The sequence below is a fragment of the Pipistrellus hanaki genome (genome assembly GCF_964339955.1).
Source record: "Pipistrellus hanaki genome assembly, chromosome: 7".
Classification (NCBI taxonomy): Eukaryota; Metazoa; Chordata; class Mammalia; order Chiroptera; family Vespertilionidae; genus Pipistrellus; species Pipistrellus hanaki.
Window position 1 is genome coordinate 79,624,180 of NC_140509.1, and position 18,070 is coordinate 79,642,249.

Genomic DNA, 18,070 nt, shown 5'->3' on the forward strand with positions numbered 1-18,070 from the left:
TTCCTTCCCAGGTGCTGCCCTTCCCCAGCCAGGTGGTGTACAACAGAGTTGGCAAGTGTGGGAGTCGCACTGTGGTCTTGCTTCTGAGAATCTTGTCGGAGAAGCACGGATTTAATTTGGTCACGTCGGACATTCACAACAAAACCAGACTTACTAAAAATGAGCAAGTAAGTGGTCTTTGGCCGTGGCCAAATTGTACTTTGCTTCGATTCGTTTGTGTAATTAGTGGGTGCCTTACAGGACATCCTTCAAACCCTGACGGGTGATTACCAGATTTGCAATTTCATACTGTATATTTGTCAGAGTGTGGAAGGAAGTTTAAGTTAAGTGTTCTGGTGGTAGTCGTTAAGCCAGGAAGTTTCCGAGAAGGAATACTTTTGTTAGACCAAAGGACAGTGAGCACTCATCATTGTTTATTTAGCTAAAAGTAGCAATGCATAAATCTCAGATAGTTAAACCACTGAGCTACAAATAATGCTGACATCCTGATGGCAAAAATAAGAAAGATTTATTTTAATATTTCTCCTTCTATCTTTGCTCACAAGTATTCTAGGAACCTGACTGGTCGATGGGGGCATAAGCTTCCTGTTACCATCAGCTCAGGGGATCTTGAGCTTCCAAAGCAGCATTTGGCATTTTCAGTGGCAGCAAAAGAATGATCCCATTTCTCAGGAACAATTCTGTCTCCATAGAGCCGAGCCATACAAGTGAACATACTGGTGGTAGAGTCTGCTCTACACTCTGCCTGGAAGCTATGCAGACAGAAGCTACTTTATAAGCTTATACAAAGTAGAGTCAATAGCCACTTTGCTGATATTGCACAGTTAGGCCTAGTGCTCTCAAGGTCATTTTACAGGGTCAAGTTTGTTAGCCTATCTTGCAAAGTTGCTTCTGTGCCTTTAGTACTTAGGATGGATGGATAGCGACCAGTATAATGCAGGGTTTTCTAGAGAACAGAACCAGTAGGATGGAGATATCTATCAATTATCAATAAATAGCTATAAAAGGAGATTTATTATGAGGAATTGGCTCACACAATAACGGAGACTGAGAAGTCCCATGATCTGCCATCTGTAAGCTGGAGACGCAGCAAAGCCATTGGTGCAATGGAGTTTGAAGGCCTGAAAACCAGGGGAGCCAAGCTGTAAGTCCCAGTTGAAGTTATAAAAGGAAATGTTCCAGCTTAAACATTGAGGCAGGGAAAAAGGGGCCAGTTCCTCCTTTCTCCACATTTTGTTTGATTCAGGCCTTTAAGAGATGGGGTGATGCACACCCACATTGGGAGAGCAATCTCCTTTACTAAGTCCATGGATTCAAGTGCTCATCTCATTCAGAAACATTCTCATAGACACACCCAGAAATATTGTGTGATCTGGGCTCCACTTGGCCAGTCAAGTTGACACATAACATTATCTATCACAACACCCAATGAGTATGGAAGTTTGGAGAATAAATAAGGCTCATGGTTTACTATCAGATTGAGACCACAATTATGGAAATTATTTCTTTTTCCATGGGGACAGTTTTTAAGATAGTAACATAACCAACAGCACTTGCTATAAGCCAATATATTTAATGTCTCCTACAAGGTAGAGAACAATATGTCCACTCCTTTGAAAACTTCCACTAAAGAGTCTCTGAGTATCAAGTCCCAAGAGTCCATCAACAATAAATATTTTGATATTATCCCTTGAAGCTTCTGTAGTCGGCTGACAACAGAAAAAAAAAATTATATTTGGTGACATTTAAGGATATCTCATTTTATAAATGAGTTTAATAGGGTTATGTTCTCAGATTTCCTTACCTGATTGAAGAGCTAATATGAGGAGACTGGTCATGTCCTCTTCACTACCTGAAAGAAAGTGACTATACATGAAGAGCCCATGTAGTTGCAATTTTATTCGAATTATAAAATTTGGCTTTCCTTGGAGTCTTTGAGTCTGCTTATCAGATTACACCTAAATATTGCGATGTATGGAAACTATGCCCAGTTCCCAGAAGCCTCATAAAACACAGCAGCTTGATTTTATGATAGTTCCCACCGCTGAGCAGATGCAAACAATACAGCAAGGTAACTGAGTGTTAGACACTGAGATGTTCGGGAATGCCATAGGAGAGAGAGCACAAAATATATCACTTAAATATACCGTGGGATTTTCCACAAACAAACAAACCTACTTTGTTTCCTATGAGGAACCGTCTTGAGAAAGTAAAATACGGTTGCAACTGTCAAGAGAAAGATTTAGATGAGAATTTAGCAGTAATTGAATAAAGGTGTGGTTAAAGACAAAGTCATCTTTGTCCTCTAAAATAGAAGTGAGCTCTCATCTGTTTGGAATGATTGGCTTGTCTGGAAGCCAGCGAATAGACTAGACAATCTCTTAAGGTTCTTTCCAGCCCTGTGATTCTGTGATATATTTATACAACTTCTAGCGTAGTCTGTGTGTAGTGCAGTTGAAACGTTTCTGATTCCTGTGGTCAGTAGGAACCAGAATATATTTCATGACTTAGTTATTCCAGATTCCTATTAAATTATAAGGCACGTTTTAAAAACTCAAGGGAAAGGTAAAGACATGGTAGGAAAAACAAATAAGCAGTTGCGATGTAAAAGCAAACGAGAGCGACAGTGGCCTCTGTGCAGCTCGCTGACCGGGCGGTGACACGCAGAGAGAGCCAGGACATGGCATGACAAGAAACCAAGTTTGAAGTAGCTTAAGAATGTTTAAAGAAACTCTTTTCCTTATTATATGTATTCTTTTACTAAAGTTTCAAAGTGTATAAAACAAGCGGAGAGAAATATTATTTTAACCTAATATATTCAAGAACTAATTTGTGGTGTGAATAGCTCCTCTTCTTGGTAATTTATTAAAGGAAAGGGTTGGGGGAGTGATTTAGGAGAGGAGTTAAAATTTTTAAAGTCAGTGGTTCTCAACATTAAACAGTAGAACTCTGAAAATGTGTTCCCATGGAAACATTGTTCTATGGAGTTAATAACACTTCACTTCAGGTGCAGAATAGACTGGCTCCTGTGGGCTGGCCCAGGACTCTCTCCGCCGTATAGAACATTTATTTTCTGAGGAAATGTGTTCCAAGTTCCCAACGACCGGCTTATAAATGAACTTTGGAACTCTATTCACTTAGGATACTTGAATTATCTATACCATTTCATTCATAGACATGGACACCCCACTCTGGCCAGAGTCAAATTCGTGCCCATGCATACATTTCTCACTATAGGGTAGCTGTCACTTCTCTTCCTTATTTCCTTCCATCCTCCCTTCCTTCTTTCTTTCCTTTTTCCTCTCTCTCTCTCTCTCTCTCTTTCTCTCTCTCCTAAATTTTAAAAAATGTACACAGTATTTAATAACATAAGACACTGAGGGGATTACTAAAAAGGAAAGGGAGCATGCAGACACCAAATGTTAGAATGCCTATAAAAATCCCATTACATCTGCGTATAGACATAGAAATAACTCTGAAGTTACTATTTGAGAAAACTCCGCCCCAACAGAAAAGCAAGGACAGTTGCTGCATGCCAACTGTCAGAACTTCCAGGGCATTGATGCGAGCCATGGTGACATCATTTCATTTACACTCTGAAACCAGGTTTTGATTTCTTGGGCTCACTTAGATAATCTGGTGGCATTGCATACAATTTGAAAGACATGGGGTGTGATTTCCAAAAGACTCATTAACCATTTTTATTAATGGTCTGATGCTGTTTTTCAGAACATTGTTCTCAGGAGACAATGAAAGTCAAAGTGTTGCAGGCATATCATAGACATGGGAATTCAAAATTATTTCATTCTTGTTGAAAAAGGGCAAAAATCATTGACATAGGAGCCCAAAAGATCAAGAAAAAAAAAAATAGTTTTACTCTCTTATTTATATTGAAGCTACTTAGGATTACAAAACTGGAAACAGCATCTACTCCATGGTAATTGTTTTACTTCATTATTTTATTTAAATCTTTTGGACCTAAAACCAGTGTGTGGGTATGTGAAAACTGAGACAATCAGATTTCACATTCAGAATGGAATAGAATAGGTTAGAATAGAATAGAATGACTACCTGTTGCACCTGCACTTGAATTTAGGCCCTCCTGAATCCAATAGCCATTCTGAGGCAGTGATTATCTGTTCTGGCTACACCGCAAAATCTCCAGCAAAGCCTTTGAAACATACAGTTGCAATGGCCCTTCCCTGAAGTATTTCCTGGGGGAGCCCAGAAAACTTATTCTTCTTCTTTTTTTAAAAATATATATTTTGTTGATTTTTTACAGAGATGAAGGAAGAGTGATAGAGAGCTAGAAACATCAATGAGAGAGAAACATCAATCAGCTGCCTCCTACATCCTCCCTCCTCCCACTGAGGATGTGTCCACAACCAAAGTACATGCCCTTGACTGGAATCGAACCTGGAACCTTTCAATCCGCAGGCTGATACTCTATCCACTGAGCCAAACCAGTTTCAGCCAGAAAACTTATTTTGAAAATAATAGTATAGTACCACAGGAGATTCTGTAGTGCAGACAGGGTTAAGAATCCCTGTCAAAACTATGACATCATTTTCCTAAGACAATGAAAAAGAAAAGAAAAGAAACTACCATGATGAAACAAATATGAGAATCGCTGGCCCTTTCGTCCCCCTCTAGGAGATTCACAGTGATTATTCACATTTTACAGAATGGGGATTCTTTCCATTAAAAATATGTTTAACTGGCTGTCATGTAATGCTTCCCCATCTCCGTTGGCAGGGAACTCTTTATAAGTGTGTATGGCTCTCCTGTGCATCCCACAGCTGGAGAGCATATCTTCTGGGACTCCTTTAAGCAGCTATGAGGATGCTGAGAAATATTTAAAAGGTGGACGACACAGAAAAACTATGCTCCTCAGGTGCTCTCTAGACTGTTTTAGCCTCTTGGTAAAAAACAGAATTTCTTTATAGTGATTTAAACTTCCCTTGCCCGTTGCTCTCCTCCCTGCCAGTTGTAAATCTCACTGTGGCTATAAAGCAATGCAATGCCAAGAAATAAAACTCACCTAGAGAAACCATGGTAGATTTGAAAAAGGTCTAGAGACCATGGGGATTCCTCCAGGAACTCCCTGAGGCAGGGTCAGCTGATCTTCTTCGGTCTTCTTAGTTGAAAGGTAAAAGTTCACTCATTCATTTTGAAGCAAGTCACTTCATTGTTTCTTCATTCATTTTGATGGCTATTCATTGGGCACCTACCATTAATGCTATCTATTGAGCCCCAGGGAGCATACCAGAGAGGTGTGTGAATCTTATTTCTAATCCTTTAAGCAGCATAATTAGGAAAGTATTATCACCCCGTTTTATAGGAAGCAACAGATCTTCAAGAAGAATGTGGGAGAAGAAGGCTTAGAAGTGAAGTTGAGCGGAATCCTGAGAACTTTTTAATGCTAGGCTGAGGAATTAGAACACTATTTAGTGGGCAGGGGAAACCATTAAAATGTTAGTCTTAACCACGATGGATCTCAAAATCTCCTTGGGAGATATTTCACAACACGTGTTTCTAGGTCCTACTACAAAGTATTGTGTTAGACTCTTAATAGTGGAACCTAGGTATCTTTGTGGGGGAAGGGAGAAACTCTTGAGGGGATCCCCATGCACAATTCTAGTGAGCAGGCATTGCATAGAAAGTTCTAGTTATTAGAAAGTTTTCCTCTTATTAAAGTGAATCTGCCACGCAGCAAGAAAAAGTCTTCTTTCACCCGAGAATCCCTCACACCTCTGAAGACCTCACGTGTCCCCTGAGGTCTTATTGAGTGCTGTCTCCTCGGGAGCCTGCATGCTTACCTCAGGAACCTTACTCTTACTTGAGACCTTTTGGAAAAGTCTCCTTAGAATGACCCTCAGAGTTTCCTGACTTTAGAGCAGGAGGGTCAGTGTCCACAGGCATCAGAGCTGCTCCCACTGAACCTTGGAATCAAACCAAAAAAAATGAGTGGAGTCCATTTCCCGGTCACAGGGATGAGCACACCCAACTCTGCAAACAAGGTCTTATCTTGAAATCCTAGAGGCAAAAGCTGAGTCTGTTCATGTTAACTTGGTTGAAAGAAAAGGAAAAAAGAAGCAACAAGGCCTGAAAAATTAAAAACAAAAATCCCTCTTTGCAATTGTTGTGGGGAGATTGATTTTCCCTACTATTCAGACCCAACTTCTTTGCCTTGCTCATGTCATTCCGCCCCCTGGTGGACATCTTCTCCATCGCAGGCATTGTTTCTTGTACTTACTGCACAGGAGGGTGGGAAGACCATCCTGACTCTGACCCAGAAGGGCTTCCCTATGCAGGAGGTAGAGAGAAGGGTAACCTGAGCCTACGGACATCCTTCTGGCCTCTGAGGTTAGAGAGCCATGGAGTTCTCCTCTGAGCTACTTCTTATTAGGCTTTGATGTGTTAAAAACATGTCTTTTCTTTCATTTAAGATGTTTTGCAAAATTATATATAGGACATCTAGATCTAGTTGTTCCCGAGCAACAAGGAATTCAGCCCCAAGTAGGGTCATTACCATAAGTGCTGGCATTCTTCCCTAAAGAAGTCTGGAGCAAAGTCTTCTACTAACTTAGCTGTGTTTGCACAACTGCAGGTAAAGGTTTTCTTCTCTACCTTCCCAGTTAGATTGAAAGTAAGAGATTAGAAACTACTTCCTGGCATATCCTCTGCATTATAAATGCTGTTTGATTCTCACCTTTTAGTTAAAACCTCAATTCTATCTCATTCCCAGATGCACAACTCCCTTTAGATACATTCCATTCCATTGTTATCTCTCTCTCTCTCTCTCTCTCTCTCTCTCTCTCTCTCTCTCTCTCTCTCTCTTTCTCTCTCTCTCTCTCTCTTTCTCTCTCTCTCTTTCTCTCTCTCATTAACATTTTAAATTTATTCCTACTCTTATTATAAGATAAAGTGTTTCCCACCTAGAACTTTTAAAAATATATCTCTGATATATTAATGCTCTTGTTTTTTATTATGAATGCTTTCCCACCTATTATAATTTCATTTTAATTTGCAGCAAATCACATGAAAGGTAGAAAATTTATATTCCTATAAACCTCTTAATTCTCCAGACTTTGTTTTACTAACCAATCCCTCCCTCCCATTTTAAGGGGTTATGTGTAGATCAAGTAACAGTGGGAACAGTGAGTAAGTTGCAGATAAAGAACAGGACTTTTGGTGTCACACAGACTTGAATTTGAATCCTGGCTCCACTTTTTTCTAGCAATGAGACCTGTGGGTCCTTGCAAACCACTCAGAAACACCTCATTAGGGAAATATTACCTCTCCACCTCCAAGTAGGGATAGGTGCCTCATCTCTGTGCCTTCTACACACGGTGGTTATCATGTGATGGTACCTGCCTTCTAGTCCACCTGGTCCACATATCTACGCTTCCTGAGAACAAGAACAAAATATTCTATCTCTATCGCCACAGCCCCAAGCAGTACATTGCCTGGCAGAGAGATGAAAATCAATAGATGCTGAATGAGAGATCCAGAAAGTGTACTTGATGGAGGTGGTCGTTTTAGTCAAATGTAAAGAGCATTTAGGATTTGGATGTACAAAGAAAATAGGAAGAATATTCCAGAAGAGGAAGCTTGAGCCTGTGGTCAAGCTTGGACATAGTGTAAGGAAAGAATAAGGAGGGGTCTAGTTTGTCTGGCCAAAGGAGTGTTGTCTTGAGAGTCAGATAGCGAAGGTAAAATCAATGTGACTCAGCAAGGGATTGAATATGGAAATTCATGAAAAACCCAGATCAAATGTGAGAATATAGAGAATATCGTTGACCAGAAAGAGACTCTTCAGAGGTGAAATAAGCTATAAGGAGTAAAGATGGGTGAGGACTAAGAGTGTGGCTTGTGTCATGGTAGGTTTGGGGACACCATTAGGATGCATTCCTCTGTCTTGTCTTTAAGTGTCTTCCCACTGACCTTATTTATGTTTTCATCTCCAAGGCCTAGAAGTGCTAAGTGCTGAATGAATGAATGAATGAATGTATGCAGTGGGTTCAGTAAGTGAGCCAAGGACAAGAAGGACAGGTAGCTTCTGTGATGATTTTAGATAGTGCATTGCCACCCATGATGCCACCCGCTTAGATAGGACTCAAGCAAGAACAACAGTGGGAGGACCAAGAGGAATAACTCAGGTGATGGGCAGCAGGGGTTCGAAAGACCATCACTTATCACTGGAAATGGGGAGAGTCTTAGTATTTGTGAAAACCATCAAATGACACCTTGAACATAATGCCCTAACCCTCTGTGCTTGTGGTACTTCCTAAGGAGCTTTACAGTTTGCTGAGCAGTGACAGAATGTATGAGAGCTGAAGTGAGCTCTCACTTCACTGTACTAAGGCAATAAACATGAATATTCCTACCTTTATGCTATGTTTAAAGATATGTCTAGGAAGAGTTATGCATTGTCACTGCTAATCAATTTTTCCTTGTGGAATAGACAGCTTTATGACTATTGTGACACTGTTCTCAGAATCTAACCACTTACCGTTCTTCCATTAAGTATAACACGTTGACATGTGTTTGGAGAATATAATACGATGTTGAATATATGAAAGAAATGGTTTTCCTTATTACCTGTTTTTCCAGACTTCTTGTTAATACTAGGGGGATTTCTCATATTGCTTTTATGTGTGCAGAGAAATGCCTGAGTAAAAATAGTCTAGAGATGAAGGCATTAAGTGATGCTTGTATTAAACATACACACAGCAGAGTTATGTTTCTAAGCAGACATCCTCAGGGACTTTTAGTTGTGCTTCTAAATCAATAATTCTATTGGTAGATCCATCAAAAATTCAAATATGCAATGTGACTAAGCAAGAAGTTTTATTACCACAAACAAGCACCAAGGGCTTGTGTGTGTCGGAGGGAGGAACAGGAGGGTGCAGAGGGTAAACAGTAAAGAGCCAGATTTCAATTTCCTTTATGCTCAAGCCTAGACAGATCATTATTTACCCTTGCCTGCCACTGACAAACAAAAGCACAGGGTTTTGAAACGGCAAGTCATGTACTTTAAAATTCAATTTCATATCTTCAAACAACCATTGTATGAATATCTAATAAAAGGATAAGACGTTGGCATCTGAGTGTAGCATCTATAAAGCATGACTAGTTGGAGTTAATTTATTTAACAGATATTTACTGAGCGTAGTATGTGTGTCATAGTAGACAGGGGCACCAAGGCAAGACCAGGCCCTGTCTTCTGCTGAAGACGCATGAAGTTCCAAGGTTTTATTGTTGTTGCTGCTGAGGTGCTTACCATGCAAATGCCCATTTTTCTTTCCGGTTTTCAACTTGAACTAATTCATAAAATATGAAATGCTGGACTTGTGATGTACTGCCAGAGTAGCCATTTTCCATGTGCCTCTTAAAAATTCCACAGTGTGTCAGTTTTGATGGAGCCAATTAGGAAATCTAAGGAAAGTAGAATTTAGGAAGCCAGGGAGTCATAAGAATGCTTGGAATTTCTCAGAGATTTTACTGAATGTTTCCTGTATCATGACATGTTCCAGAAGACCATAAATGTTAGTTTATATGAGTATAAACTACGTCTTGCCTTGCCGATATGGTAAATAAATAATTCAGATGACCACCCACCCACCAGAACCCAAGGAGTTTGGGGGTTTTGTGTGTTTCCTATGAAATATTGGCTTTACTGTAAATGTTTATACTCAGAGAGAGAAAAATAATGATGTATTGTCTTATTTTTACTCCCACTTTTAGATTCTGCGAAATGATTTTCAAATGTTTCTGCATCTCGCAGTAATATCATTATAGAAATATAGCATGATGATTAACCTCTTGTCTTGGTGTGACTTTAATGGAAGGAATTAAAGGCATTTTTCTTATTTGCATTTTTGAACAGCAATACACTGACTTCTCCAGTTAAAATTAATTATTCTGTCACATTGTTTTCATGGTAGCAATCAACTAAATTAAATACAGGGCTATAAATCTGGACAGCACTGTTTTATTCAGTAAGAAGCCGTAAGTCAAGTTCATAAACGTTGCACAAAACACAGCTGTTTGGCTCTGGGCCAGGAGGTAGTGAGGGAGGATGAAAGGAGTTGGGAGATAACCTTTAGCTTAATATGGTTTGGGAAATTAGATCCTATATATGCTAATTTTGTACTTTTTTTTTTAATAGATGGAACTGATTAAAAATATAAGTACTGCCGAACAGCCCTATTTATTTACTCGACATGTTCATTTCCTCAACTTCTCAAGGTAAGATATTTTCCCGTTTGATGGCTTTCTTTTCCATTTCTTTTCAGGGCTTAGACTCCCTCTAACAAACAACTACTTTAAAATCTACCTTCATTTCCAAGGTAGTGTAATTGCTTCTGAAAAGCCTTTTTTAATCCTGCTATGTTTGCTGTGAAGGGGTCAAAACTTTGAAATATTTAGACAAAAGCTTCATTTCTTTCTGGAATATTAATCTCAAATCTTATGAAAAGTTGGAATTATTTTTAATGAGAAGCCATTTTACCTGATAGTTTGTTTTGTTGTTGTTGTTGTTTTTTTTTTTTTTTTTTTTATCAGATTTTGTACTAAAAGAAATAACTTTGGAAGTAAGACAAGTTATTTATTTATTTAAAAATATTTTTATTGATTTCAAAGGAAGGGAGAGGGAGAAAGAGATAGAAACATCAATGATGAGAATCATTGATCTCCTGCACGCCCCCTACTGGGGATTGAGCCCACAACCTGTGCATGTGCCCTTGCTTAGAATCGAACCTGTAACCCTTCAGTCCAAAGACTGATGCTTTATCCACTGAGCCAAACCAGGTACAGCACGACACAAATATTTTAAAAGAAATACTTCATTGCACATTTTGTACAACTTGAACACACACAGGACCCTGGAAATGACCTAGTGGTGAAGTGCCTGCCTGTTTAATACTCATCTGACTAGTCTAAGCCTTGCATGTTTGATGCCGACGGGGTATTTTAGGAATCTGTTTTTTCTTTGGCTGCAAGAACTTTCTGATAATAATGTAAATTTTTCAAATTTAAGTTTTTAGACCCTTGATTTGTGCAGTTGTTCATTGTGAGTTCTGGGCATTCTCTTTTTCAAGGATTCATTTGCATGGGTTCCCTTTTCACTGGGCTTTGCTGTGAATGGGAAGTCCTCAGGTTCTTCCTCTCCTCTCACTGGCCTGTGTCTGAGCTCACAGCTGTACCCCTGGCAGAGTGCTGGGTCCGGAAACAGATCCACTGACCAGCCCGGGACCCTGGGCCTCCCTCATCAACCAGCTCTCTGTCCATAGAAAGCACTGGATTGTCCTACTGGCTTGTGCTGGCCTAATGGTCCCTGAGTGGGAGGTACCCAGGGAGGCCCTGAGTGTTCCCAGCTCTGCCGGCCACAGGCTGCCTATCAACCTGAGAACATGGAAGAAGGTTTCAGCCTTCAAAGGGCTTCCTGCCTTGCCCCAGGCCCAGCGCACATTAAGTGTAAAGAGAGTGAGATTCAGCAAAGCAAGTGTTTAAGCAGGGAAGAGGAGTTGCTGCCTTATCTTTGAAAGCAAGCTTCCCCTGAGGTTGCCAGCCTGCTTGATAACCAAGGTTCCCGGGACAGGGAACAGGTGGATAGGACACCTGCAAATTATCCTCCAAGGCCCAGGGCCGTGCAGGGAGAGCTGGCTCCCGACCACATTTATGAAGTTGCTAGCTACTGGATTGCCTGAGTGTGTGCCCTGCCTCTCATTTCCAGTCCGCCAAGAACATATAATTCAACGTAATTAGATAATGGGGACGTGTCAGCTATTTTAGGCACTGCCTTTTATGACTTGTACAGCGGCGAGCTCGGCCCCTCTGACCCTTACTTTGCTCATGAGCTTGCTTCTGCATCACCCCCCATGTCCTCCAACCTGATTCATTTCACTGCTGCTCCAGGGTCAAATCTTTACAACCAAAACAAATTGCAATGCAGCAAGTCTTAATAATGAGCTTAGGACAGTGAAAACTCTAATGGCAAGCCCAAGCCCATATCTTAGTTGGAGCATCAGAGCTGGGCCCAGGGCGACGACTGTATTATATCATGCATGGCCCCCAAGTGTCGAAAACATATTCAAGAGTTTAATTGTTTTTTTGAATTAAAAAAAATATATTTTTATTGATTTTTTACAGAGAGGAAGGGAGAGAGTTAGAAACATTGATGAGAGAGAAACATCGATCAGCTGCCTCCTGCACCGCCCCCCCCCCCCCCCCCCCCCCAGGGATGTGCTCGCAACCAAGGTACTTGCCCTTGACCGGAATCGAACCTGGGATCCTTGAGTTCGCAGGCCGATGCTCTATCCACTGAGCCAAACTGGTTTCCGCAAAGAGTTTAATCTTGATTAATTCAATTCAGAAAGAAAAAATTATAAATACCTTTAGAAGACACCAACTCTGCAGAAAACGGTGTTGGCCTGGGTGTGAGACCTTCTCTTGGCCATGATTCTGGGCAAGCCGTTTGACCTCTTGGGGGGTCTCTGTTTTCCTACCTGTAAAGCAGGGCAGTTCCTGCCACTACCACCTTCTAGGGATGCCCTACGCACATGAAGGAAAGCCTTTCAGGTTCTCTGGAAAGAAAAACATTCGATGTAGTCAAAGTGGCTTTGAAAGGCATGTCGGCAGGAGTCTGGCCGTGTGTTGGCTCCTGCTGTGGGCAGCCTCCCGGTGTCTCTGTCTAATGCTGTGAGGGTGGGGCCCCGCTCCTGCTGGTGACTCCTCTGTTCCTTTTTGTTCAATTAAATACATGTTTATGGAGGACACCCCGTCTCCTGTACACCGCCCTAGGACTGGGGCTCCTGCAGGGAACGAGAAATATTATCCTTGCCTTCAGGTAACTGGAAACTCCTCTCCCATTAATGAAGAGGTGGCAACAAAGTGCGATGCGCTGGAGGAGAAAATGACAGGGTCTCCTCCAGAGGAAGCGGGAGGCAGGACCCTCCACCTGGAAAAGCAAGACTGGAGGGCATTGGGAGCAGGAGCCATTGCTGCCGGGATGTGAGGGTGGGCCAGCTTTGGACACATTGAAGGGGAAGACATGGGCGGCACAGGAACCGGCGTGAGCAAAAGCAGGACAAACAGAGGGACTGAGAGCACCCAGCCACAGGAACACACTTTAACTTCCCATATTCACAGATCATGGGAAGTTAAAAATCACCTTTTCCTTTCTCAAGGGAATAGATTTATTTCAGGAAAATGTCTCAGGTATAAATGGGCAAAGTGTTGGCATAAAAAAAAAAAATAGCCCCAAATATACAATTAGAGAGAAACAACTAAGTTGGGGCTTGTTAAGAAGGCTTCCATGTGAACCTTATATATATATATATTTTTTGAACCTTATATTTTGAATGGTAAGGCATTGAGGTAATTGACCGCTCCTAATAAACCTATCCTGATCATTGCTGACAGGCGTGTGGCTGGCTTGATTCAAGATAATGAGGTTATTAAGAGAAGAATCGATATTGCAACCCAAAAATTCTCTGTTGTTATTTTATTTCTAATCTTCCTTACATTCCTAATGTGTCACAGGGTACTTGCTGGTGAGCGGAATGTAAGAATGAAAGTCTGGCCTCTCTCCCCACACATTCTTTTGCGCCAGAATTTTCTGAACTTCTGAAGGGTGTGGCATTCTATCAAAATGAATTACTCCTTAATTCAAACCTCCTCTCCCCCATTAATGGGGCATTCTTACCTTGACATTCTGAAATGTTTTCCTGTGGCTATTCAGTAGCTGACTTCTTTCATTTGTTCATCATCTAGGCATCCTCCTGTGTCCCTCCTTTGTCCTTCTTTAGAGCTAGAAGGAACCATTTCACCATATCCAGTTTTATTAACTCCACCATGGAAAACAACAGTATCGGGCCAGTCTAGTGTTTTTGTGGTCATGCTGGGGAAGCTTTCCTGCCAGAGGAGGGGAACGCAGGCACTCAGAAACTTCCGCCTTTGGTATGGCCTGGGGGCGTCTCCGGGAAGGGCTCTCTCATCTGGCCAAGCATTTTCCACCCGGACTAGTGGGGGAATTGAGTCCAAATTACCTTGGTCTAAGAGATGCAGCTCTTTCCCATGATGGTTAAGGAGGAGTTTTAATATCCACATACTATCCTATCATGCATCTGTCCCCAGCTATCAAAGCAACTAAAAAAACTGTGACTGATGTTGCCAAAGAGGTGATCGATGGAGGTAGCAGAGGGAGAAGAAAATGCTCAGAATGAGATATTTAAAAATGCATGAGAACCATGGAGTTATTATTCCTAGAGAATTATATGTTGCTTTGGATCTTTGTGTTCTTAGATTTACATACCAGAAAACACTGTGACAGGCAACTCAATTTGTCTCCCTCCTGCCCCTACTTTTTGTTTGTTTTCTAAATTTTTTTTTTTGGGGGGGGGAAGGCAGTAATTCTTTTATCAGTTCACAATTCCCCTCCACCCCCCAACTTGGATCCTGCAGAGACAACATTGTGAAGTTCTGGATCAGAGCTCAATACTATCAGGATAGTCCAAGTGAATGACAGGAGATATCAATATGCTAAATAACTTAAACTGCCACCTCACCGAAGCTTTCTTATGTCCCTCTTCCTTTCTCACTATGACCCCCTCGGCCTTGCTTCCATTTCTATTTCGTCTTTTGTCTCAGATGATGGCTCCAATACCAACACTAACTTACAAAAGCAAAACATTTAAAACGAAATCAATCATTAGAGAAGCTGGAGGGGTACACTGTGCAAGGGATGGCCTTTTGGATACTCCGTCTCTTTCCTTAAAGGGAAGTCTTCTTACTGTCGTGAACAAAGTCTGCCCTCTGATGGCATTATTTAACGAAACAAATCTGATCCTGCTAAGTTAATTCTATAATGCAGTCGGGTTTCCACGTCTTATTTCTAAATGTTGACTTTGCTTTTATTCTCATTAGCGAAGTGGTCCTTTTAAATACTGTGCCCTGCAGCTCTTTTGTAGAGGTCAGGAAGCCTCAAACGTGGAAGACAAAGGTAATGACCACTGTCTTTACCTACTTCAGCAGAGCCCACAAGTTTGATTTGAAAATGAGAGATTTCTCTCAGTTGATCCCATTTCAACAACGTGAAACTGATCTTCCTAAAATGGCCTTCTCTTCCTCACTTAAAAATATATATATATATTTTTTATTGATTTCAAAGAGGAAGAAAGAGGGAAAGAAAGATAGAAACATCAATGATTAGAGAGAATCATTGACCGGCTGCCTCCTGCACGCCCCCCACTGGGGATCGAGCTACAATCCAGGCATGTGCCCTTGGCCAGAATTGAACCTGGGACCTTTCAGTCCACAGGCCAACACTCTATCCACTGAGCCAAACCAGCCAAGGTATCTTCCTCACTCTTCCCTTCTCACTCTGCAGTGAGCGTACCCTGAGGCTACCTGAAGATTAGCATAACCTGGACTTGCCCTGAGCTCACTCACTTCCCTCCTCCTGGTCATCTGCTTACATCCTGTCTTACCAAGCCATCTTCCTCTCTGAGCGAGAACCCCAACTCCAGTGGCTCAATTGCCCCCTCCCTTCACCCTGTTTGTCTCCTCTTCCTACTAAATAAATGTTCTCCCTTTGCCAGGGAACTGAGTGGCTGAATTTCTTCTGGTTGTATTTTGTGATAGGAGGCCCTCTATGGTACAGCCAAGACCAAGTGCCCACTCATTAAGATTGTGAGGATGAAGGATGGACTTCCTACCCATGAGTGGTCTATTAATGGCCTTAGCTTCTAGCAAAGGACCATTCAATAACCATCTCTACTGGCCTCACATCCCAGGCAGCTCCTCATCTGCCCCCAATCATCTGCTTTCCCAGGAGGGCTTTTCTCTCACTTCAAAGTGTCTCGTCCCTCATTACAAAGATCAAAGCTGTGGACTACCAGCCTCAGTATTTTCATCTTTTATTGTAGGTTATGGGACAAGGATAACTTCAACTTTCAGGCCAGAAGTTACCAAGAAGATAGATTTGGGGTGGAATGATGGAGCTAGGAGTAGGGGGGAAGGAGACTTATTGTTTAATGGGCACAGTTTCTGATTGGGATCATCACAACCTTCTAGAGATGTATGTCGGTAAAAGTGTACCTAAAATTCTTATTCAAGTGGTATGTGTAGCTCATCAAAAAGGTGACTAATGTTGCCAAAGGGGTGATCGATGGAGGTCGCAGAGGGGGAAGAAAATGCTCAGAATGAGATATTTAAAAATGCATGAGAACCATGTAGTTATTATTCCTAGAGAGTTATATGCTGCTTTGGATCTTTGTGTTCTCATCAAGAAAAGAAAACAGAAATACTATGATAAATTTGCAGAGGATCAGTAGGAGACCCACAGAGGTGTTTAAAGTGTTGGTGAATATGACCTACGAACAAATAAATGCCGAAGAAATTGGAAACCCCTGCTACTTTAGGATAACTTAAAAGAGAACTTCAAATATGCAATCACTGCTGTGGTGACCAAGGGACAAGAGGGAGTGTTGTTAAGTGAAAAACAAAATTATGGCCTGATTCTACTCTCTCCTGTTCACACAACCCTGTCCTGAACTGTGATTACCACAATATTTTACAGCTCAATAAAGACCGAATGAGAGCAAACATTAAAGGAATTTTAAACACACACACACACACACACACACACACACACACACACACTCTAAAGGAATTAAAATGGAAGCTGAATCTTTTGTGTAGACTGGATCAAACAGAAGGAAGCTCCCACAAAAGGAAGATTAGGAATCTGGGGTGTGTTTAACAAAGACTCCTCGACTATGGGGTGTACCTATAGGATGGACTTCGCAGGGAGGTGGTGGAATCTTCTCTCCCAGAGATTGAACAATAAAGCGGGAGGAAGTGGGGGCGGGCTATACACAGCATCCTTCCTCTAGAATGGAATCTGCAGCAGGCAGTAGGTTCAGTGACTCAGAGACCCTAAAAAGGTGACCAGGATTTCTGACCAGAATTTAAGAATTACTGAGAGGTGAAACTGACCCCGAGAGAGAACGGAATGAGGGTGAGACAGTTCTTTCTCTTCTCGGGCACTGAGACACAGAGCAGTGGTTCCCTGGCCTCTTTTGTATTACCAACATGCCCCTTCTGATTTCGGCAGTTTGGGAGGGAGCCATGTGTCCTGGAAAAGGATGAGAGTTGGCAGGCTGAAACTATTATCACTGTCACTTTCTGGGAAGGAGAGTATCTATCAGACACCTCTCTTGCAGAAATCGCTGGAGAGAGGCTATTATATTATCTGATACCTGGCAATAAATTCTTAAACTGCCTACCATTTCTGTTTTGGACAAGTACCCTGGAATTCCTGCATTGGGTTACAACATGCAAACAGGAGCAAGTCACCCATGCTCAAAGCCTTGTCAAGCCCCACATCTGTAGCCTTCAAGAGAGGATGGCTAAGCCAGACCAAGAACCATCTCCTCGTGGGAAGCTGGGATTGAGGTCCATGACTGGACACTTCTGCTAATTAGTCATTCTTCGCATGACATAGAAGTACAGTTGAGGTTTTAAAGCATGATACAATTTCGAGGGCTTATTTGCATTCATATCTAGTATTCATGCTTTGTCCTCCTAATCCCTAAATTATTACTTTAGCTGCTATTTATCATAAATTTAAAAGAAGAAGATACGGTACATCCAGGATGATGATGGTTAGCTGGTGGTTGGCACAGCTGACTTCTGGGATTAGTTAGTTGCTGTTCAGGTAGCATGAACGTTATCTTGTGTACATGTGGGGACTGACAAATTTCCCATTGACACAGCTCACCTTCCTCATGAGCAGCAAGTTTTCCAATAGGGTGTATTCAAGTTCCAGAATACCATTCACATGTCCTGGTGCCTGAGATTCCACCATTGGAGTCATTTCTTTTTCTTTGTTTATCCTAGTATTCCTGTCTCTGAAGATTCTCTAAAAATGCAGAGAAGCTGAGGACAACATTGTACAAATAAATACGCAATAAGGATTGGTGTTGTGTGTCAGCTTTCCTCCTACAACTGAGCCCCGTGATTTTGGTAGTAACATGCACTTTATAAGCCTGCATGCAGGCAT

The 18,070-nt window shown here is 41.6% G+C and overlaps 1 protein-coding gene across 1 annotated transcript in view; it reads left to right on the forward strand.

The window, feature by feature from the left end:
* UST (uronyl 2-sulfotransferase) overlaps window positions 1-18,070 on the forward strand; it is a 240,870-nt gene that overhangs the window by 137,950 nt on the left and 84,850 nt on the right. The window contains exons 3-4 of the mRNA XM_084890154.1: window positions 12-167; window positions 10,175-10,254. Of these exons, the coding sequence (XP_084746280.1) occupies window positions 12-167; window positions 10,175-10,254 (236 nt within the window). The remainder of the gene's footprint in view (window positions 1-11; window positions 168-10,174; window positions 10,255-18,070) is intronic.